The following is a 23955-nucleotide window of genomic DNA, read 5'->3' as shown; positions in this document are numbered from 1 at the left end:
GGGGCTGGGTCTGTTCTGTTCAAAGTGAAAGCAGCAATCCTAAAAGTAGTAAAAAGGAAACTACGAGCCAGTATCTAGCATAATAATTTAGCCACAGAGAAACTCCATTTGCAGAAATCAACTTTCCTTTCCACATTTCACCGTTTAAAAATACGCGGCTCTCATCGGACGCCCTGAACAGGCTGCTGTAGCTCCTTGGTTTTAAGCTCAAGCACATGAAACGTATGCTGATGGCGACCTCTGGGGGAGGCGTGTGTGGAGCCCCAGGAGCAACCCCTCCTGACGCAGGAGGGGGCGCTGCCCAGGCGCGGCGGGGGCGGGCGGGGAGCCGGGGGCCAGGCAAGGGACGTGCGAGTACCTTGCTCACGAAGGCCGCGTCTCTGGCCGGCTTCCTCACACCGTGGCCCAGAACGACGACGTGACAGTGGCAGCACCACTGTGGCCTGAGAGCCGCACTCTCTGTGACACCGTGACTAGTGCCCGTGCACCCAGAAAGGCCTAAAGACAAAAGACGTTCATTAGCGACTAAAGCCGACCACTAACAAGGGGGGTCCAGGGTGTAAAGCTGTACTGCACCGACTGACTGCAATATGGTTCATTTAATTTACCACACGCTAGTCTTTAGTAATTAATAAAAATCTTATTTTCTAAGCAATGGTTACGGGGCATCTATTACGTGCATGACACTGGGGTACAGAGCAAGGAAGCCCTTCTCACACGGCTGGGACAACACGCTGGGCTGTGAGAAGTGCGGAGGGAAACCGGGACGCGCGGAGGGTCGTCTCCAGTCTCAGTGCAAAGTGAGTCGGGGGAGAGAGAATACTCTCGCTCCAGGGTGAAGAGGGTACGAAATCTCTTACGAAAGATGAAGAGGTATGTGAACGAGACTCTTCAATGAGCGTGATTTGGAAAGTTGAAGAGGGATGAAGAAGTTCCAGGGCCGAGATAAAAACGCGAGCAAGGACGCAGACTGGAAAGCGTGTGACGATCTCAGAGCACATCGCTCGCGTGGCCATGAAGGCAGAAGGGAGAAGCAGGGGGAGAGAGCAAGGGTGACGGAGCAGCCAGAGGCCGAGAGTTCAAACCCAACGCTAGCAACTGCCAGCGTGGCTCAAGGGCGAGACGTGGGGAGAGGCTGGGCTCTAAGAGCACGTGAGGACGGAAACAAGACGGCCAAGAAACCGGTGAGCGAAGAGGTGTGAGGGTGCGGCCAGACGAGGAAGACGGGAGGGGAGGGATGCCACGCAGGTGCGAGGAACGGGCCCACCTTTCAGCGATGGGGAAGGTGTGAGCGCACCTACGGAAGAGAGGGGCCCCGGAGATGCCGCAGAAGGGAAGGGAAGAGGAACACGGGCAGAGATGGCCTCATCTGCACAGTGTGACACAGCGCTAAGCGGGAGGGGAGGCGCGGGCCGCAGGAGAACAAACGCGGCTCCAGGGTAAGCAGGTTGGAGAGCGCTGACAAGAGGGTGTGACATAAGGCCCCAGGCACTAAAGGGTCAGTCACAGCTCAGAAGACAGCAGGGGGGTGGAGGTGGGGGGGTTGGTTTAAGTCACCAAGGACTGCGTGCCAACACGTGACCCGTCACTCCCTTAAAATCAAAGCGAGATCTTAAAGAGAAGCGGCGTAACTTTTGAATCAAGAATGGATCTGGGGTGAACAAACTGTAAACCAGCTCACCATTGCTTGCTGGAGGGAAGGGCACAGTAGGCTGCTTCAGGTGGTAAGAGCTGGCTAGTCTGGGAGGGTTTGCAGATCCTGGTGGAGGCCCACGAAGAAATAAACGCTGTCGATACTCCAAACCTGGGTTTACTCTGTGGCTACTGACCAAACCCACGGATGGAACATCTGGAGCATTACTAACCTCGTAGCTGTTAGGAATCCGAACGTGGAGGAGGTCGGAAAATGCAGCCACAACACTGCTAATGTTCTAAAACAAAATTGCAAATGCTGCATTACCCACCCAGAAGGCAACAGAGAACCACTGAAGAAAAACTCACATTAGGATAAATGCTACCTGCACGGTGCATCCACCTCAAGCAAGTCCAACCGTTTTTATTTAGACTTAAGAGTCTTGGGGTGGCGGGGGAGAGGGTTTTAATGGGCCAATACCCAAACAAAGCTTGCCTATACAGAAATCCTCCTGCAGGGATTCCAACTAATGTTAAATAGCCGAGAGAACATTAATCTATCTTAGACATTTTAATTCGAGGAATGAGTTAGACCTTGTCATGGTTTTTACAGCTGGTCAGCAGTTTCCTTCAAGTGGACTCTCCCAGCTCCGGGCAGAAGTCTGACACAGCCCACGAGAACATGCCACTGTCAGGCTCTGCTGCTGACCGAAACGCCCCGTCAACGGACTACGACTCCGGTGGCCAATGAAGCATCATCAAGAGTTAAGAGTTAAAAAAATCCTCAGCCACGTACTAGTGTTGGATAGGAGCAGCTGCTACCTGAACGCCGTGCTTCTGGAGAACTTTCACTGCTGACAGAGTGCTTCACTGCTTAATTTTCTACGTGTAAATAGTTAGCAGCTCTCTGAAGAGCTCTCCACCACACACATTCTTTAGTAAAAAAATGAGATCTCCGGCTTCAATTTGCCCCTTTCGTCTCGACTGAGGCCGAGATCAATTTCTAGTACTCACAGCCGCGTAGATGTCTGAAGGGACTGCTAAGCCAAGCCCTAACTTTAATCTCTATCCGCGATGACCCAGCTGTACGTGTCACTGTGAGCCACCTGACACTCCTTTAGAAATGGGTAATATTCTACAACGCCCAACAGCCAGTCCATCTTTACCTCAGCAGCTGTAGGATGCAGAGTGATTGCCACAGATATGAGACCCGATCGGGGGCCATTCGGGGATGAACCAAAAGGTGACGTGAAAAATAAAGTGCCCGGCTCAGTTTTGATGTCATTCCTTCTAGACTCCAACCCTTAAAAAAGGAAGGATGAGTTGAGTGTTAACAGCTTTTCTGAACACTCACGTTAGCCAGCCCTCCCACAGCACCGCGCCCCTACCTTTCCCGGCGCTGCTCGGGAGGAGCGGGATGACGGGGGACGGCACGGGCTCCGGAGGCTCCTCTTTGACCAGGGACAGGTCTGGGTACCTGCGCACCTCCACGCCGACCACGCTCTCAGGAGAGGATGAGGGCACAACACTGTCAGGGGTATCCCGGTCGCCCCCATGGTCCTGTATCCTGGGAGCAGAATAAACGCACATCAGCAGGTGCAAGGCCGCCGCCGCGGGCTTCCCACACCAGCCCAGCCCTGTCTACGTGTGTGACCTTTGGACGGTGACAATAACCTGAGAAGCCAAAGATTCAGTTCAGGGCCAAACAGGAAATCTCTTGGGAAAAAAATAAAAGATACGTTTAACTATAAAGTAATTTAAATGGTATGTTTCCTTCTGACTAAAGCTTTAGCATCCAAGTTTAAAGACCTGCCAAAGGAGGAAGACGTTCAGATTATAACACAGCGTAGAAAGAATGGATACTCACACCTTTGCAAAGCTCCAGACCACTGAGACTAGGGGACACTCCTGTGGCTGAAAAAGGAAAGAGCAGTCCACCACACACCCGGGCACGCGCGCACAGAACTCTCCTGTGGCTGCTGCTTGCTTACAGTGGCAAGCAGGGGAAACCTGGCCGTTACGGCTTCAAAGGCCTTCATTTCTCTTAATTGACAAAGTGAAGTGAAAGAAGGAAGAGACTGGTCTAGTCCAAGAAGCTAAAGGTCACCAGGGCAAACGGGGCTGTAGGGCGAGTGTGGTCTTGGGCGAAATGTTGTATGGCAGCTCGAGAACCTGGGGTCTCACCCCCCCCAACACCCCAGAGGAGACGCTGTCAGGCTGAAGGAACGCTGTGAGAAGCAGCATTAATAGGAGACCCAAGAGAGGCTTCCAAGGGGTCCCCGTGCGACCCAGGAGTGGCCCAACACGCACACCCAGGAGGCCACCTCCCACAGCTGCTCCTGAGTGACCGCCGTGGCATGAATACAGCGGTAAAAGGTCCAGGAGAAACAAAGAGCTGGGCTCTAACTCTGGACAAATTCCCTCCCCTTGGTCCACAGTCTCCTCATTTATACAGTAAAGGGCCTTAGTCAAATGACATCTTATCAAAGAGAGCGGGTGGTCAGCAGATTTTCCAAGAAGAGAGAATAATCTGATGAGCTATATAAGAACCTCCCCTGGATCTAACCGGCTGGGTTGTGACTATCTACTAGGAGAAGCTGATTTTCCCCAATCAGAATCCTGGGGCTAAAGAACTGACACAAAGGAGTTACAAACTGTGGACAGGACAGCCCTTAAATTCTCTTCCACAAAAGCATGCTCTGCTCTGTGACTGCCACTCTTTTATTTTGACATCTGCAAACATCAATAAACCCAGTAAATCACATTAACAGCTTATAAAGGGCAATGATCTTTGAAATATTTTGCATGGAGAGTCCCAATGCCTTAAAGTCTATTCGATTATTATTTCTTGTGGAACCTCCTATATCCTATGAGATTTCTAAAGTGCACAAATGAATTCTTTTTAATAGCAAGAATGTTTTATAAACTTTAAATTCTGAAGAAAATTATTCCCCAAATTTCACCTTTTAAGTGTTTTTACATGCTTTTCCTACAGACATTATTCTACATACAAACACATATACATTTTTTAATAAATGAAATAACTAAAAAATACTTGAGAAAAAGGAACTTCTACCTTAATTCCTCCTGATTATTATGAGGCGGTGTTGGGAGTGAAGCAGGAACGTCCACTGTCTTTGGGCCTTGAGCAATCGCTCTGGCCAACAAGTCATCGTGTGGTCTGAATGGCAGGTGAAATGGCTTAGGTCCTAGGCTTTTGGTGACTGGAAGAGCAAAAACACAAAACCGTAAATCAGTCAAAACTGGTAATGGGTAAACTTTACAATCCGACTGCCATTTCACCACACACAGCCGGCAAACTCCTCAAAGATACAAGACTTGGAGGCTTGGCATCCTACCTTCATGGCTCACTAATACTCCAGCTTTTCCAGCAAGTTCTTCAGTTGTTGCAAAACCATTTGCCATCTTCGGACAAGCCATAGGAGGTGGTGTAGGAGGAAGAGAGGCAGGGGGTGTTGGAGGATTACTTAAATTATTCTGCTGCAGGAGACCAAAAAATTTTAAATTATATGCTACTGAGCAAATATGCCACGACCTTGCTAAAACTTAGTTCTGTGAATTTTCAGCACAGGGAAGCAAGGTACAGAAATGTAATCAGAGGCACCTTCATTCCTAAAATGCACACCAAGAAGAAAAAGAAACATACAGGCCAGGAGGCATTTCAGTGGAACAAATACCCATAATCCTCTGGACATACCACCCACTGGCTCACTTTCCCCAGCTTGAGTACTTAGCTTTGAAATTAAGAAGCAAATTTGTACTGTGCCTGATTTGATTCTGTACAACTCTTTTCAAGTTTCACTGTTAAAGCCAGTGAAGGACAGCTTTAAAATTCGACCAATAAATTGTAGAGAGTTCTCAAAAAATTCCTTTATTAAATTAAGATATGCCCCAGTTCTATCAAAAACTTGAGACTTTAAGATCCTAATCCATAACTGCAACTTGTATCTTAGCTATTAGAATCTGGATTGCCTAAAATCTCAAAAAGAAGCAAAAGGAGTAGCAATAATAACTAAATGGACTGAACCTTAACAAATGTAGTTTCCCCCCAAACATTTCTCCCTGCTTAACATCTGTCACCAATTTGTCATTGATTCATTGACTAGTCTCTCAGGGACTGTTGGAATCTACCAATAATACCATGCAAATCAAGTGCAAGGTAAAATTACAAATCTTGCAAAGATCTAGGATTTCTGAAGATGATGAAGTTGCGTGGAGAACAGCTTGCATCAGAAGAGAAGGCATTTACAAGAGTTAGGAGAGGTTCTATAACTGAAGAGAAAAGCCAACAACGATAATAAATGGAATATCACAAGAGAATGATTTTAATACTAAAGAAGAGAAGCCCTCAGAAAAACTGATGATACTCTCAAATATTTTTGCAAAAAAGATCACTTTACACAAGTCAGATGTGAAGTAAAGAGTATCTAATGAGCCTATCATAAAACTTTGTTAAAAAAAATATTACCAAAAGATAAACCTGGTTCAGTTTGATATTATTTTTGTAGCCTAAGAATTAATAATGCACAGGCGCAATTAGTACCTAAATTATTAGACAAAATACATTTTTAGGTTTTTTCATTGTATTTTTCAGGGTAAATTCCTAACTACATTTTTTACTCTATTTACTATGAATTTGGAGTCATCTTAAGAGTTAATAAAGATTATAGGAAAATAAATATTTTCCCTACCACAGAAATATACAATGGATGTTTTTCACAATTTGTATTCTGACCTATACAAAAATTTCAAATGTTCATATTGGAAACACTTTACCTGGTAAAATTGTAACCTTTTAGTTGAACTAGAGTTTAAATGGAACTTGGAAGATTAGATAGATGTAAACTAGATGGAAAAAAACAAGACAAGCTCTACCAATTCTGACATGGCATCCAAAGAGGAAGCAAGGTAACACCTTGGCAAAGAAACATACCTTGTAGATCAACTGAGAATAGTAATCCGAAACCCCTTCAAGGGTAGCACTGCCAAAAGTTCCTAGAAGTCGATTCCCACTATTAAACTGGCCACTGCCGTAAGGAAGAAAGTGGGCAAAGTTCACTCCAATGACTGGTTCCATTAGAGGGAGCAGAGAGAGCTGCTATTGAAAAACACATTTAAGAGTAATGTACACGATAAACAAAACAAGTGTTTCTCAATTTTTCTAAGACCCAAGGCAACTTAGTCAAATAAGGCTTGAGAAAAATAAGACTTAAAAATTTCAAGTATCAAAATGCTGGAATAAGTGAGAGAGACTACAGAATCTTTGAGATACACTTAAAAATGAGCCTTATTCTCATCTGTCTTAAAGGGATGCTGCCAGGCTTCTAACAAGAAAAACACCTTCCTTATCTTCGCTCAGCAAGAATCAGGGCTGAACTGAGGCTAGGTGCCCCCAACGGCACTCTTCAGCAGCTGTCTCTCACCTTCTGTAACAGCCACAAAGGTGTAAGAATGCACCCTACTAGGGGGAGAGACCAATGCCTGTGTTTCTTTGCATCCGGAGTCACAAGTAACGTGGACAGAATTTTTCTTGGTGCTGAGGCTGCTCCCTTTGAACATGGGTAAATCTTGACCAGTGCCAACCAATCCATCTATTTTACTAAAATTTTGGGGTGCCAGTAGGATAAGGTGCAAGTTTGCTTGCACATAGGAAATCTATTAGGTTGCTTGTTGAGATGTCTTTTACCCCTAAACTCTCTACTTTTGGGAAAGTTTCAGTTTAACAGGGTTGAAAAAGCATCTGATGTCTCACACTTCCTTGAATTTTGAAAGGGGTTGCTCCAAAAGACTCACCTGCTTCAGGTGGGTAAAGGTGTCAGTGGTAGAGAACATCGCTTGTTTCTCCTCTTCTTCCTTTTTCCTTTTCTTCGACCGAGGTGCTGCCTTCTCTCCGGTCCTCTGAGTCCTTTTGCTTCGCTGTTTCTTGGTTTCACTTCCTCCATCTGTTTTTGGCAACTGGCTGTTGCCACATCCAAAACCACCTTGCACTTGAGCCCCCAAAGTTTGCTAATGTAATTGGAAAGGTTAAGAAATAAGTGAACTATCTACACGCTGAATTCCAGTTCCTGCTAATCCAGTTCCATCCTAAGACACAATATTCCTAACGTGGGTACCCAAAGTTAAGGAGGGAAAACGGTGGCATCAAATGGCCTGTTTTCTGAAAACAGCATCCCTTTTTTGAAACATGATTCTCAAGTATGGAAATCAGTCAGCTGCAAAGCTTGAGGAGAGAGCAGAACTCTTAAGTGTGGCTATTCTCCCTTCAGAGGAAGCACTGCTCCTCAGGCCTGCCCATACTTGTGCCAGTGACAGCCTGGGGCTCCTTATTCCTGCCCACTGGCGGCCCTGGAGGAAGGGGCGCTCTTAGCTAGATGGCTGTGGTGGTCTCTGCATGGTGGTCTTGGGGAGCCTTATTTGGGCTCCCATCAGGAATGGGTGAAATACGAGGTATGCAGGCACCACTGCTAAGCTCCAGAAAAGTTTCACAGCCTATGCATCTCAATTGAGAGGAACAGCTAGCCTCAGAGATCACTAAAAACAAACAACACTGTTCATTCAAATTAGTTCATGGTCATACATTTGACTGAATAATAACTGCTGCATACTTAAAGTCAATGAAAGAGGACCTATATGACAGCAAATAAGCCTTTTCTTTACTTTTGTCTCTATGGCTAAGAACAAACCAGTCCTCAAAGAGGTTTTTAAGGGTAGTACTATCAATACTTAAAAATACGGGACTATTTTTAGGGGCCATTATTTCTAAACTTGACAGCTATACTTTGCTATAGGCAACTATAGTTGCTCAACTTATTTTAATGTGCTCTGCATTGACTCTTTGAGGGTTTGCAGATTATAGTTTCCATTTATATATATATCTAAATGACTTAGAGCACGGATGGCAAAATTGTTCTGTAAAAGGCCAAAGAGTAAATATAGCTACTCAACTCTCTGCCCTGGTACTGCAAAATCAACCACAGACAGTTCATAAACTAATGAGCTAGGCTATGGTCTAATAAGATGTTGTAAATTCATGGACACTGAACCTTGAATTTCATGCACTTTCCACATGTTGTGAAACACTACTCTGTTTCAGATTTTCTTCAACCATTAAAAAGTGGAAAAACCATTCCTGGCTCATACACAAAAGAGGGGATACGGAAGCAGGAACACAGCGCCCATCCCAGGGCTAGGTCGACGGTTCTCAAAGGGCGGCCCCCAGAGCCACAGTGAGCACCACCTGGGATGCTTAGAAACGCGCATGCTCTGGTCCCACCCCAGACCTGCTGACGCCAAACCTTTAACAAGCCCTTCAGGTGATTCTGATACACTGACGTTCAGAGAACCCTGGCCTAGAGCTATGCCTCTCATGTCCATAGGAACGCGAATCACCTGCGATCTTGTTAAAACGCACATTCTGACTGGTACACCTGTGCTGGGGGTACAACACCCCGATTCCTAAAAAGCTCCCAGGTAAGGCTGATGCCGCCAGTCCTCAAGGACCGCACTGTGAGCAGCACAGAGCAGAAGGCCAAGCACTTCTTACCGGCTTGTAAGAGAAGAACAGTGCAACCGCTTATGAGGTATGCAGCAGGGTCAGGCCCTGTAAGCGCTTAACAGACTTCTCCAATCCTCACAGCTACCCTGAAGAGCAGCTATTACTACAGTCCAAAGAACACTTCTAATTACAGAAGAACACAAAAGATTAAAAATCACCCAAAAGTTTGCCTGAGATAGGAATAGTTCACAGTTTAATGTATTTGTTTTCCATCTTTTATCTATGCCTACATATATTTTGTTAAAAACACAATGAATCACACTCAATATTCTTTTATTCTGGTGGTTGCCTTTTAAACTTGACATGTGGTTTGCTCCCCATGACATTAAACATTCATACATTGAACAGATTTTAATGGCTGCAAAAAATCTGTGTATTCAGATATAGATATACAGAAACAATAAACCAACCAATAACTACAGTAGTGGATTTAGGTTGTTTTCTCTCGTTTTTACCTATTAGTAAAGATAGAGTCATTCGTTAGCTATTCATGTGGTCACACCTTTGCATGTGTTAGAATTTTACATTCCTCTTACCGGATTCCTAGATACGTCATCGGTAGTCATGGGTATGCACCACCTTTTATTAATATCACAAGCACAAGGTGTACTCTAATTCCTTTAATCCCTGTGGCAACCCAGTCACAGGGAGCATTATTAATCCTGTTTTACAGATGAGGAAACTGAGGCACAGAAAGTCTGACCTGCCCAGGCTGCACGCTGGAAAGAGATGAAACATGGATTTGACGCAAGCTGAGTGATGTGAGCTCTCAAAGCCTCCCAAGGCTTTACCCCTACACTACGACTAATGCCAACTTATGTGTGAGAAAACACATGTCCTCAGCACGGAGGAAAAACTGGGCCTGTCTACAGCTACTGTGGACAGTAGCCGTCCAACAGCTACTGCCACAACAATTCTGCCTTAAGTGTGACTAGAAAGTAAATGAATTTCATCATTTGTAAAACGGGAATAATAATTGTGCCTGCCGTACCTCGGGGCAAGCACTGAGCACAGTGTAACCCCTAGAATGTGGTTAAGAAGGCATCACCCCTAGTAATCCAGGGCCCCCGCCCCTTGCTGCCCTCCCAGATGGATATGAGAACATGTGACACAGTCCAAACATTTATACATATACTAACTGATCTCATCCCTTTCTCTATCATAATACCCAATATAAATTTTTTTTTTACATATAATCACTAGTATTAGGACCTAACTTCACCGAGTACCAACTATGTGGTATTGAGATAGAAAGGCATAGAGACAGAGAGGTGCTCAGGACGCCGTCTACACCCTTCAAGGAGCCGTCTATGCTCAGTGGTACTAGAGAAACTGCTATGTAAGCACATGGGCATCCACTTTTTGAGACTGGCTGAGCTGAGTAAGGTATCTGGGGAAGATGATTCCAGAACTGAGTCTTAAAAGATACAGATAGGGCTTCCCTGGTGGCATAGTGGTTGGGAGTCTGCCTGCCGATGCAGAGGACAAGGGTTCGTGCCCCGGTCCGGGAAGATCCCACGTGCCGCGGAGCGGCTGGGCCCGTGAGCCATGGCCCGCTGAGCCTGCGCGTCCGGAGACTGTGCTCCACAGCACGGAGAGGTCACAACAGTGAGAGGCCCGCGTACCGCAAAAAAAAAAAAAAAAAAAAAAAAAGACACAGATATTGGCCAGATGTAAAAAAAAAAAAAAAAAAAAACAGAAGGGAGAGCAAAGCAGGCAGCAAGAGCAGCATACGGCCATATATGGAAGGGTGAAATCAGAAAGATACTCAGGGACTGCAAGTAGCCCGGTATTCCTAGGGGCAGAGGATGCAACGGACAAAGTAGCTAGAGATCAGGCCTATTTGCTGATTACAAATATGACTGAAAAAGTTATCACCACCAAAATTTACAAAAATTACATGACTCTAAGGGGTTACCACTCAACCTCTACTGAATCAGACAAATAAGAGAAAACAAAGAGTAAGCCAATACTTGCAAAACAAATGGCTTCACTAACAATCTTAAAACTGCAAATTTGGACAACTAAATATAGCACTCCACCTCATTCAATTAAAAGAATGAAAAATTTAAAATCTAACTTGAGAAGCACTATAGGGAAAGCTTTATGAACACAAGAGCCGTGGTAGTGCAGCATGTGAAAGATAAGACAAGTTAGCCAATTCCTACAACCTAGAAAACCCCAGTTTGGGAAATATGTCAAGGAAGTTCACTGAAATGCAGGAGATCGAATCTTGTAAAGGTATATTTAACAACAAAGTTCTTCATACAAATGAAAAAACAAAAGCAAATCCAATGTTTTATAACTTAAAAAGGGGACTTCCCTGGTGGCACAGTGGTTGAGAATCCGCCTGCCAATGCAGGGGACACAGCACAGGTTCGATCCCTGGTCCTGGAAGATCCCACATGCTGCAGAGCAACTAAGCCCGCACGCCACAACTACTGAGCCCCCGTGCCACAACTACTGAAGCCCGTGCGCCTAGAGCCTGTGCTCCACAACAGGAGAGGCCCGCGCATTGCAACGAAGAGCGGCCCCCGCTCGCTGCAACTAGAGAAAGCCCACACGCAGTGGCAAAGACCGAACGCAGCCACAAATAAAATAAAATAAATTAAATTTAAAAAAAAAAGTCTAACACTTAAAAAAAAACTTAAAAAGGGCAAAATATCGACACATGGAAAACCACAAAGATAAACTACCATCTACCTGTAAAACTGTGTTTGTATAACATTAAGTATTAATACTTCGCAACAGAACGGATGCCCAATAGGGGTATTCCTGAGAGTCCTCGGGGGTATTAACAGGGTGCGTGAGCTGTTTTCTGTATTTCAAAGAGGTTAATGGAAACTGCACTCTATTTGCAATTAGGACATGTAGATGTTTACTTCTTTGCTTTAGTTAGATCAACTCAACGTGGTGATAATCAGCTGACAGGAGTATGTTACGTATGAAACGCATGACCCTACAGCTCTCTGATTTTTGAAAAATACAGTAAACAAATTATTACTTGATATAGTTTATAGGTATATACCAAAACATGAGGTCTGCGTTTTTTTTTACTCCAGAGTAAAAAGGTTATAAAATAGCTTTGGAATCAATACAGCAGTTGGCACTAATCTGTTGTAACCATAATTTAAAATAAAAGGGGAAAAAACTAAGTTGTTTTCCTGAGCCACACTTACCACGTCAGCTGGGTTCTGCCTCTCAACCAGTTTGTTATCCTTCGTACCGTCGTCTTCTGAACAAAAACTCCCTTCCGGTTTTTGATTTAAAAGGGAAGATGCCTTTTTATTTTTCAGCAGGTGCTTCAGAAGCTCATTGCCTGAATCTCCTTGGGCGGCAGGGGTGCCGGCAGGTCGGGGAGGGCTCGGCCCCGGGCAGGCAGCGCAGGCCACAGCCCCTTCTTCGGCCCGGTCCCCGGGGCGCTCCTCCAGTTCAGGCCCATCTGGGCCCGGGCGCTGCTCCGGCTCAGCTGGCTCCAGTTTCACCTCCCCAGTTGGGGCAGGGGCGTCGATGGGGCGCTTATCCACCTCTGAACTCGCACAGGTCTGTTGACCTGGGGTTCCTCGTGCAAAGTCACCGCTGGGCAGTTCGTTCTCCGGTTCTGTGCACAGCGGGCCCGCTGCCGGGTCAGGTGATGGGCCGCCCGGTTCCACTGGCTCGGGCTCTCCTTGCCGAGGGAGCTCTCCAGGTGTGTTCGCTGCGGGGGCAGAGGTGGCTTCCGAGACACCCGGGGTTGGTGGAGCAGCTACATCCGAATGGGGAGTAGAAGGTGCCTTGGTAGATTCCGCATCGTCGTCTTTCTTCTTCTTTCTTGTTCTCTTCTTTTTCCCTTTCTCTTCTGGGATGATATCAGAATACAGCTGAATGAGAGACGGGGCTGATCCTGGGTAACTCTGTCCACGGCTTACAGCCGGGTCTTGGCCACAGGGGAGACTGCTATTAGCCACCGGAGGTGCCGCAGGTAGAGCGGGTGTAAAAGGAGGCCTCACCGGGGACTGCTGGAAGCCGGCCCCAGGCACGCCTCCAAGTACCGGCTTCACAGAATGGAAATTTGGGCTTCCACCAGGAATGGATGGTGAGTCAGGAACAAACGAGGGAGGTCCCATCTGCCTTCGCTCGCTGGTTTGCATGAAGTTTGGGGTGGGCGGTGAATCGACAGACCCTTGCTGTATGTTCTGCTGCTGTAAGACCGGCCCCGCGTGCTGTGGCTGCTGCGGAGGCTGCTGAAGGGGTCTTGGAGGTTGCGTAAAATCACAAGGCAGGTCAGAGGTGTAGAATGGAATCTGGGACACGGGTGTCCTGCTGCTTAGCTCTGAGCCCATCAAGCCGTGCTGCTCCATTTCCATCCTCTGCTGCAGAGCTCTCTGTCTGTCTACTTCTTGCATGAGCTGGATTCGCTGTCTTTCCTGCTGTTCTCGTAAACGTTCCTTACGTTCCCGTTCTTGAAAACTTTCACTAAAGGGGTTATTGTCATCGAATTCCACCCGTGGCGGTGGTCCGCTCTGTGGCTTTGCATTTGACACTGGCCCTGGGGCTGGTGGGCAAGTTTTCACCGGTAACTGGGCAACTGGGGGCTGAACCCCAGGAGGATCGAGGGGGTGGTGAGGAGCGCCGGGGGGCTGCCACCCAGGTAAACCGGGCGTCCTAGCAGGGCTCGTCGTGCGGCCGGAAATGACCGTGGTGTGCCGCTGGTGCTGCAGCCGCAGTGGCGCCATGGGGAAGCCGGGCTGGCTCATGGCGGGCGGGGGCACACCGGGAACCAGCGGCAGCTGGGGCTGGACACCGGGCATCGCAGTGGGCGGGGCCGGGGCACACTGCTGCTGCTGTTGCTGCTTGATCCGATAATCTTCAATCAACTCGGCATGCTCCTTCTGCTGTTTACGAATCTGGAAGAGCAAAATTAAACCGTACTCATTTCTTTGTGCTTCCGGTATCGAATAAAAATACTGGCTGACGACTATGGTGGAGGTCATACAGAAGGCAGTTAGATCAGGCAGAGGCAGAAATATCTTGCTTGGGCAATGGCAAAAATCACCAAGGGGGGAAAAAAAAAGAAAGGAAGGACTGATCAACTAAAACTGCCGGGCTTGTCAGTAATAGGACGTTTCTAAATATGAAATACCAAAAACAAATTTGAAAAACATTTTTCTGGAATAAATATTTAAGAAAATCTTCCTCTGAGTCATAAACCATTTAAACTATATATAAAAAATAAAACAATAAACAGAGGCTACACAGGAATCAGCTAATTGTGATGTCTTAGAAGTTACATTAATATATAAGGTTAGACTAACTGTGAGACTTAACTCAAACTTTAACCATTTAAACGTGTTACGATTTCATTTCTTAAGTATACAGAAGTGCACAACATGTTAAGACAAGATGAATTACCAGTACATATACCACACCCTCCCCTCCAGGTTAAAAAGACCAGATTGGTAATAAAACTCCTTGAATTTTTTTTTTTAAACTCCTTGAATTTAATGGGTAACATATTCAAATTATAATTTCTGAGATATGTAAAAGCTCTGAGGGTAATGTTTTGAACAGTTCCTAAGAGGCTCCTACTATAATGACTGACTTGTGTCAGTTAATTAATCCCCAAAAGCCTCTGTACCCCCACGGGCAGACACTACGGACCGATCTCAATGAAGACACAACCCGTGTCCTGAGGACACACCACCTCACTTAGGGAGCTGGGAGAAAGGGGTGCAAGATGATGTACATACCCTCCAAAATCACTCAATTTTTGTGTACTGTACTAGTACACTGAGCCAGTTCTGATAGGTTTTCAACTTATTTTCAACAGTTTCCCAGGCAGACTAGCATATCCTCTGCACATAATGGTTTTGGTCTATTTTCCTGTAGCTGGCAACTCCTACTTATTTTCTTCTCTTTCCTGACTGGCTTACTCACTAGAACTGAGGAATTACCATTGGGTTGGCGAATGAGTATGACCATACATAAAGCACCAGAACACTAACTGAAATACAGAAGGTGGTGATCCATGCCTTTGCCATGACATTTTAAAATTCTCTTAAAAATGTTGTCATGAATTGCTTATCTTAATAAGATTACACTGGACTGCTGGCAACTATGTTGTAGCAGATGATGTGTCCTATTTTCCAAGTATAGTATTACCTTCTAAATAGGATTTGATCCATGGATATGCAAAAGCTAGGCCCTCGTCATAAAAAATTTATATAAAAATACCAGAAGGCAATAAAAAGGCTAAAAATAAGTTATAAAGAAATCCTTAAAAGCATTTTTCCTTGAAATAAACACGGCCCCAGAAAGTAAATTTAAAGAGAAAGGAAACCTCTCATTCCAGAATAGTCCTGGTTTTAACAACGGAAATCCTACTGTAATCATCTTACTGTTGGGACATCATCGTGGTAGCTACAGCTTGGAGATAAAATGCCACAGGTGAAATCCCTACTCCAATGATCAGCTCCGTCACCTACCTCCACAATGACTCAGCAGATTCCTCATGTGTAACATGGTGATAATACTACCTTGTTCATAAGGTTATAGAAAACGTTAGATAAGACAGGGCATGTAACTGTGTTCACTACACAGAAAGCACTTCTGTGATTTTTACTGATTCAATCTGCTCTGAATGCCTCCCTCTCCACTATTAACATTGGGAGTAAGATTTAAATTGACAATCAAAAGCAAGATTGACCTTTTTTGGTGACAAGTCTATGAACTTTAACATGGGTGGAGATTAGTGTGGCCATCACCACAGTCAAGATACTGAAGGACAGTCCAGGGGGTCCCAGTTTTTGGTGAGTGTGTTAGAGATGCAGTCAATATTTGTGTACAGGTTTGTGTGTGAACCTAAGTTTTTAATTCATTTGAGTAAATACCTAGGAGTGGCCACTTAACACATTTTGAACACTAAATAAAAATTTTAAATTTTACTTCTTCTTGAGTATAACTGATATTTCAGTATAAGCATTTTCAGAAACATCAGGTTCATAATGAAAGATAACAGCAAAATGATCTCACTTTTCAGGAATGAGTCCTTTACATAAGATACACCAATGTACTTTAAGACCAAAATGATATTGAGAAGGAATACTAATAAAAACATACTATGGGGGGAAAAAAACAAAAAAAATCCCACCAGAATGATTCAAATGCTCTATCTGAAATTCCATTAGAAACTAAGGAACCAAAGGACATGGCAAAGCAAAGGTCAACTCCAAGTAGAAAGCCTATGATCTCCCCATGAGCTGCCCTCAGGAAAGCTAAGACTCTGCACAGTGATGTCTCAGAACAGGGAAAGTAACTGAATTTCCCCAGCTATATTAGCTATACCAGTATGAAAACAGTTCTTCTAGGTCAGGATTATGAGAACTTATCTCATCAGCGGCGCTTACTGAAAGTACGTGCTGTGTGACCACGACTCTGGCACAAGGTTATTTTTTCAGTTAGTAAGAGGTCTCAGAGCTGACACTTTTGACAGTGCACTTCTGTGTGCCATTTAACACCAATCGAAATCCTTTATAATTAATGAATGACAGACCAAAACATTCTATGCATTAACAACTGTTTCTATTTTGCAAACCTATTTATTACCTGTTCTAGCTGCTTCTGAACCATGCTTTGCTGTTCAGTGACGTGCTTGAGCTGCTCTGCATCCTCTTCTGGAAACTCACGCCCAGCTTTCTTGGCGGTACGTTGTTTAGCTGAAAGGGCCTTCTTGGATTTCCTGTGTGCACCGATTTGTTCTTCAAGATATTTCTGCTGCATCTGAAGAAGCTGTTGCGTCTCCTGAAGCCATTCTTCATACTGTTTACGTTGTGAATCATCTGAGGAAAAAAATTAAAATTCACCTGTGTTAATTTTCTAAAAAGTCCAATATAAGTTACACAAATCCATTTTGTAGGAAACATTTTCATCATGACCTTGTAATAGATATTTCGAAAACATAATAGTAAATAACTATATAAAGTATAAGATTTTAGAAAAGTATTTAAGAAAACCAAAGAATGCATGTTCTTAGGACACAGGCTAACTTCATACTTATAAATATTATAAACCCAATCTTTGAAAAGCAAAAGATTTATCTAATGGAACTTTTATCTACTAAACTATCAAATTCTCTAACCCATAAGCCAAACTATATACTGAACTATATCTGTATTTGATTAATTCAACTTTACAGATTTTGAAGAGACAAAGTAAGACATAGCCTATTAAGGTCCAGAGCATGGATTAGGTATCATTTCCCATGCTAATTTTCCTAAGTTTATGGGTTTCCCCTATTTCTAAATGGTGAAAATATGTCCTAAACTATGAGGGAGGGAACCTAGAAAGTTTTAGAAAGGACCAAAATGAAGTCTGTTTCATAGAGGAAATCCGTAAGTTAAAAACATTGGTAATTTTTATGAATTCTGTCATTTATATGTCTATAAATAAGCCATTAATCAAGTAAAATCTTCTCTACTTGTATGACTGTCAATATCTCCCCAAATAGTTGTATCTCTTCATCTTGTAGCAATATTCCTTCTTAATTCTTTAAGGGCACTTTACTTCACTGATGCCAAGTTCAAAAAAAAAAAAAGTCACCTTATGGTTGTGAAATTCAGAATATACGTTTTTGACTCACTTTAAGACAAAGAAATAAATAAATACAATTCCAAGAAGGACATTAGCTGAAAAATTACATCAATGATAACAGAATATTGTCATACAATAAGAATCCAACCAAAGCCAGTGGGCACAATAAAGCCAGAAAAAGCCAGTTGGTTACAGTTGTTTACTTGTTTTTAATGCGAATATGTATGCAAATTATAATAATTAGTGCAGGGGTAATTTCAAAAGGTCAGACTTTGGGTTTGTTCTTAAACCCAGAAGTTCCAGTACATGTATGAACTTGAAATCTAGTCTACTAAATTTGAAGGGCATTTTTCAGAACAGGCTTTTTCACAAGATTTCAGAAGTTCTGCTTCTGGTAGAATGAGACCTACCGCAAGGAAAGCCTTTCTGGTTTCTGGAACCAGGAGAGCAGAGGTGAGCAAAATGAAAAATAATGGTGAAAAAAAAGTTAGCTAAACAGTCTGAAGATTTCAGAAAGGTTCAGTTTGGGGAGAACTTTAAACGCTATCCTGAACCACCTTGGGACCCCTGAAAGTAACTAGAGAGGATCAATGGCATCCTGCATCCTTGACTTCACACCATGCTGCTAACCCAGCTTATCTTTCCCTTTGTTGTTCCCATTTAGTGTCCTTGTCACTTAGGCAGACAGTCATTAGAAAAGTGGTGTAATTCTACAGATTGTAAAGTGCCCAATCTATATACAAAAATAGCAGCAACACTGAAGAGAATGGGGGAGATGATCTTTCTGTATTAAAGTATTTACCTCTAACCATAATTATTCATGCACAGAAAAAAAAAAGCAATGAAATACATGCCTTGAGGAAACGATGCCTAATAGGGCAGTGATGTTTAATAAAAGATGAGGGCACTTCGACTTAAAATAACACACCTAAACTAACTCCAAGATTTTAAAAGAACACAAATATAGTGCAAACAAGCAATCCCCAGAGAACAGGTAACTAATTAGATTTATACTTACTGACAAAGCCTGGACCAAAATTTGGAGGATTAGGCCTAGAAATCTGATGTGTTATACTGCCATCCTAAAATAAGTAAAATTTACAAATAGGTTTATTCCACATTTCAGTTCAAGGGGAAACAAAACTTTAAAAAAATGAAAAAGAAAAAAAGAAATGGAAAGGGAAAAGAACTTTAATTTCTTATGACATCTTCAAAACTTTCATTTTTGTAAAAAGTAGAATGAATTTTGTGGTGACAACCTAATTTCTGAACATTTTAAACTATCTCTGAACTGTTAGATTTGCTAGATTTCAGTTGAAAAACAATTATGTTTGAAGTAAGGGGTTATTCATCAGAAATATAATAGTAGGGCAAATCAAATAGTGTTAGTACTATACTTAGCTAAAGATCCATGTAAAACCCCACTTTTTGATGAAAGCTACCTGGTTTCTTCTGCAACTAAGACTGAAACACGGGTTCCAGATTTACTAAATTCCACTCCACAACACAAAGTTATTTAGGAACAAAACCCAGTATCTCTAACAGACACAAATAATAAAACAAATATATACTAATTAAAAATGTTACTCTTATGTTCTCATTAAATGTCTTATATCTTCCAGGGAGACCAAACAGTTATCATCTCACAATTCCCTGGCAACGGTCTGATAAACAGAATTAACTTTGAAAAAGCATTTACTGGGTTGTCACAAATTCTGTTAGGTATGAGCTATATACAAAGTAATGACTAAAAATGATACCAGCACCCAGAATGCACTACATGTAAACCATATAATATTGCAAAGCAGGTGGTGTAACATTTAACAGATCAGAAAACAGAAGTTAAAAAATTTGCCCAAAGTTGCACAATAAACTGATAGTGGAACTCAGATTATTTTAAAACTCAGCTATGAAGCCTATGCTTTTTCCACTGTGTCAGATGGTCTCTTTTTTAATCAAACGAATATAATTATCAGCATAATAAATCTGAAGCGTTAACTGGCAGGGCGAAAAAGAAAGTGCCAAAAAGACATAAAGAAAATAGGTAACTTTCTCTCTTTCTTCCCCGCCCCCCCCCACCCCCAGGCAGATACTTGGAAAAAAAAAAAAAAAAGAAGAAGAAGAAGAAAACACAATATGAAATGAGCAGTTCTACTTTCCTGGATATTGCTTGACACTAAATATTTAAATATTTACAATTTTTAAAGCTGATTATTGTGAACAGTAAATATTTCAAAAACTAAATTATTCCAAGGAATAAACTGTAGAACATGACTATCTGTATCTAAATAAAATGATTATAATCATTATTTTCTACATTTTATAGCATTTTTACATTTAAATGTAATGAATGAATTCTAAAATGCAGGACATGAAAATATCTCTGTGGAGTTCAAAGTAAATAAAAGCAAACCCCCAAACCCTAAGCATTTGGCTTCCCTCCAAGTGACCGTCTACCCTTAAATATATAGATCCTTTTCAGAAATTGTCAATTTTTAAACTTTGTCTTTCCCTTAAAAGATAATAAAATGTCTTTATTTCTGCTGAGCCGAAAATATTGGTACATCCTGGCAGTGTTCTAGGACTTCTACTATTTTTTGGAAGAGGCCTCACCATAAAGAACAGCGAGAGACACAGGAAAACGTGCATTCTTAAGTGACTAGTTACAAGCAGCAGTACCTGAGTAACTGCCTGTGGAAGGAGAGTCTGGCCATCACCAGTCTGTGTTCCAGTCACTGACTGGCCCATAAAGGGGAACCTGTAAAAAGGAAGTACTAAGCATCAAATGATAAGCATTTGGAACTAACATTATTTTTAAGTGCTTAACAATTTTCTCTTCCAGGGAAGAAAGAGTAATGGCAGTATCTTCCTCATGAAAAACATTTACTAAAGCCCTGTTTTTGTGTCCCAACCTCACTACACAATTCTGTGAAGTGTGGATTCTTACTACCCTCATTTTACTTCTGATGAAAAGGAAGATTCAGAGAGATTAAGTAACTTTCCCCACAGTGATGAGTGGGACAGCGATGCCAACGAGGCTGTTCCAGAGGTTCCACGCTGTTATATGTCTCATTATACCTTAAAATTAACTCAAGCCTTTTAGATGAAAAATATAATGAAGACAATTTTCTTAGAATTTATGTACTAAAACTATTTGTTCCAATCTTTATTTAAAAATAGTTGGTAGCTTACAAAAACTTTTTGCATCCTAAAACAAAAGATATATCTCAATTAAGAAGTTTCATACTTTTTTTTTTTTTTTTTTTTTTTTTTACGCGGGCCTCTCACTGTCGTGGCCTCTCCCATCGCGGAGCACAGGCTCCGGACGCGCAGGCTCAGCGGCCATGGCCCACGGGCCCACCAGCCGCTCCGCGGGATGTGGGATCTTCCCGGACCGGGGCATGAACCCGTGTCCCCTGCATCGGCAGGCGGACTCTCAACCACTGCGCCACCAGGGAAGCCCCATACATTTTTTTTTTAACATCTTTATTGGAGTATAATTGCTTTACAATGGTGCATTAGTTTCTGCTTTATAACAAAGTGAATCAGTTATACATATACATATGTTCCCCTATCTCTTCCTTCTTGCGTCTCCCTCCCTCCCACCCTCCCTATCCCAGCCCTCCAGGTGGTCACAAAGCACCGAGCTGATCTCCCTGTGCTATGTGGCTGCTTCTCACTAGCTCTCTATTTTACGTTTGGTAGTGTATATATGGCCATGCCACTCTCTCTTTGCCACAGCTTACCCTTCCCCCTCCCCATATCCTCAAGTCCATTCTCTAGTAGGTCTGTGTCTTTATTCCCGTCTTACCCCTAGGTTCTTCATGACCCTTTTTTTTTTCTTAGATTCCATATATATGTGTTAGCATATGGTATTTGTTTTTCTCTTTCTGACTTACTTCACATGCCCAGTAGTGGGATTGCTGGCTCGTATGGTAGTTCTACTTGTAGTTTTTTAAGAAACGTCCATACTGTTCTCCATAGTGGCTGTATCAATTTACATTCTCACCAACAGTGCAAGAGTGTTCCCTTTTCTCCACACCCTCTCCAGCATTTACTGTTTCCAGATTTTTTGATGATGGCCATTCTGACTTCATACATTTTTTTAAATGGATGGCTAGTGGGAAGCTGCTGCATAGCACAGGGAGATCAGCTCAGTGCTTTGTGACCACCAAGAGGGGTGGGATAGGGAGGGTTGGGATAGGGAGCGTGGGAGGGAGGCTCAAGAGGAGGGGATATGGGGACATATGTATGCATATGGCTGATTCACTTTGTTGTACAGCAGAAAAGAATACAACATTGTAAAGCATTTATACTCCAACAAAGCTGTGAAAAAAATACAGAAAAAAGAAAAAAGTTCATACATTTTTATATCTAAATGTTAAAGCAAACCAAAAGCTGGTCACTGACCAAGATAAAGTCTATATGGTTCAAAATATCTGGCAAAACGTTACTCTAATTAAAAACTTCACAGAAACATTACTGCTTTGATGAAAACACTGCCCCTAAAATTACCAAATGCGTCAATGTAACAAGATTATGTTTTGCAAATTATTTATCAAACACTGTACCTTAATATCTGAGTACTATCAGAATTTGGAACATACGCTTTTTAATTTTTTTGCTCAGCTTTCTGATTCATCTGTTACCCGCTGGCTCCCCTACAGCCCTGGTGAGGAATAATCTCGTAATCCCAAAAGCACTCACTGTCTACCACCCTCAGGCAACTTACGACACCACTTGAAGGAAGGACCATCACCTCTACTTCTTCAAAGTGCTCAGCAGAAGGGATAACAACACACCTGATGACTAACAGATCAGTGTACCTGAGTGATACAGACATGATGCCGAAGGAGCAGGGGTTCTGATTCTCAGGTCCGTATTTTAAAGAACGTACAAAATTAAATTTAGCATTCCCTTCTATTTTGACTATGCGCAGCAAACTACAATATTATCAGCAGTACTGTGACTTTGCACCAATAGAACTCGCATTATTTTCATAGCAAAAGTTGTTGCACATACCTAATAGATCATTTAAGTTCATCACTATTTTGAAATTATGGTAGTTATTAGACCTACTGCCAAATTTATTAATGCATTAGAGAAGCACCATATGCTATAACTTTTATATTTAACTATATTTCAAATATAATTTATTTCCTCTGTAAAACCAATGTTTTTGGTTTTGCATTAAAATATTCTGAGGAAAAAAATAAATAAATAAAATAAGATATTCTGAGGAAGGCTTCCCCAGTAGCACAGTGGTTGAGAATCCGCCTGCCGATGCAGGGGACACGGGTTCAATCCCTGGTCCGGGAAGATCCCACATGCCGCAGAGCAACTAAGCTCGTGTGCCACAACTACTGAGCCTTACTCTAGAGCCCATGAGCCACAACTACTGAGCCCGCATGCCGCAATTACTGAAGCCTGCGCGCCTAGAGCCCGTGCTCCACAATGAGAGAAGTCACTGCCATGAGAAGCCCGCGAACTGCAATGAAGAGTAGCCCCCGATCGCCGCAACTAGAGAAAGCCCACGTGCAGCAACAAAGACCCAACACAGCCAAAAATAAATAAATAAATAAATAAATATTTAAAAAAATATTCTGAGGAGTTCAGGCTTCACTGGGATGTCAAAAAAGTTCATGACATAAAAAAGTTAAGAAGCCCTGTGACACAGAAATAGTGTTAACAGACGCTGTGCAATAATGAAAATCAGGACTTCTCTGGGTGGGGCAGTGGTTGAGAATCTACCTGCCAGTGCTGGGGACACAGGTTCAAGCCCTGGTCCAGGAAGATCTCACATGCCGCAGAGCAACTAAGCCTGTGTGCCACAACTACTGAGTCTGCGCTCTAGAGCCCACAAGCCACAACTACTGAAGCCCGCACGCCTAGAGCCTGTGCTCTGCAACAAGAGAAGCCACCGCAAGGAGAAGCCCGCGCACCGCAACGAAGAGCAGCCCCCGCTCGCCACAACTAGAGAAAGCCTGTGCACAGCAACGAAGACCCAATGCAGCCAAAAATCAATAATTAATAATTAATTTTTTTAAAAAAACTGAGGAGCCTTCTAGAATAAGCTCTCACTGGCCAAGAATGGTCAATTTTAACATTGCTAAGGTCAATAGCTGCAACAGATCAAGAAACGCATCAAATGTATTATTATTATTATTATTTTTTTTTTT

General features: G+C 43.0%; 1 protein-coding gene across 29 annotated transcripts in view; it reads right to left on the bottom strand.

Moving 5' to 3' along the window:
* The window catches only part of KMT2C (lysine methyltransferase 2C), a 298083-nt gene that overhangs the window by 13401 nt on the left and 260727 nt on the right, over positions 1–23955 (bottom strand). For 19 of the 29 annotated variants that reach the window (XM_028489535.2, XM_028489534.2, XM_028489554.2 and 16 more), the window contains 12 exons: positions 20456–20534; positions 18795–18858; positions 16793–17025; positions 12388–14094; positions 7447–7659; positions 6587–6751; positions 4992–5133; positions 4709–4856; positions 3021–3199; positions 2799–2935; positions 1682–1931; positions 359–498 (listed from right to left, as the gene is read on the bottom strand). In XM_028489535.2, the coding sequence (XP_028345336.1) occupies positions 359–498; positions 1682–1931; positions 2799–2935; positions 3021–3199; positions 4709–4856; positions 4992–5133; positions 6587–6751; positions 7447–7659; positions 12388–14094; positions 16793–17025; positions 18795–18858; positions 20456–20534 (3457 nt within the window). Of the gene's footprint in view, positions 1–358; positions 499–1681; positions 1932–2798; positions 2936–3020; positions 3200–4708; positions 4857–4991; positions 5134–6586; positions 6752–7446; positions 7660–12387; positions 14095–16792; positions 17026–18794; positions 18859–20455; positions 20535–23955 lie in introns of those variants that run through there. The other 10 variants (XM_028489550.2, XM_028489552.2, XM_028489556.2 and 7 more) reach the window with 7 other exon arrangements.

The sequence above is a fragment of the Physeter macrocephalus genome, chromosome 5, assembly GCF_002837175.3.
Source record: "Physeter macrocephalus isolate SW-GA chromosome 5, ASM283717v5, whole genome shotgun sequence".
NCBI lineage: Eukaryota > Metazoa > Chordata > Mammalia > Artiodactyla > Physeteridae > Physeter > Physeter macrocephalus.
This window is presented reverse-complemented; position numbering and strand designations above follow the sequence as displayed.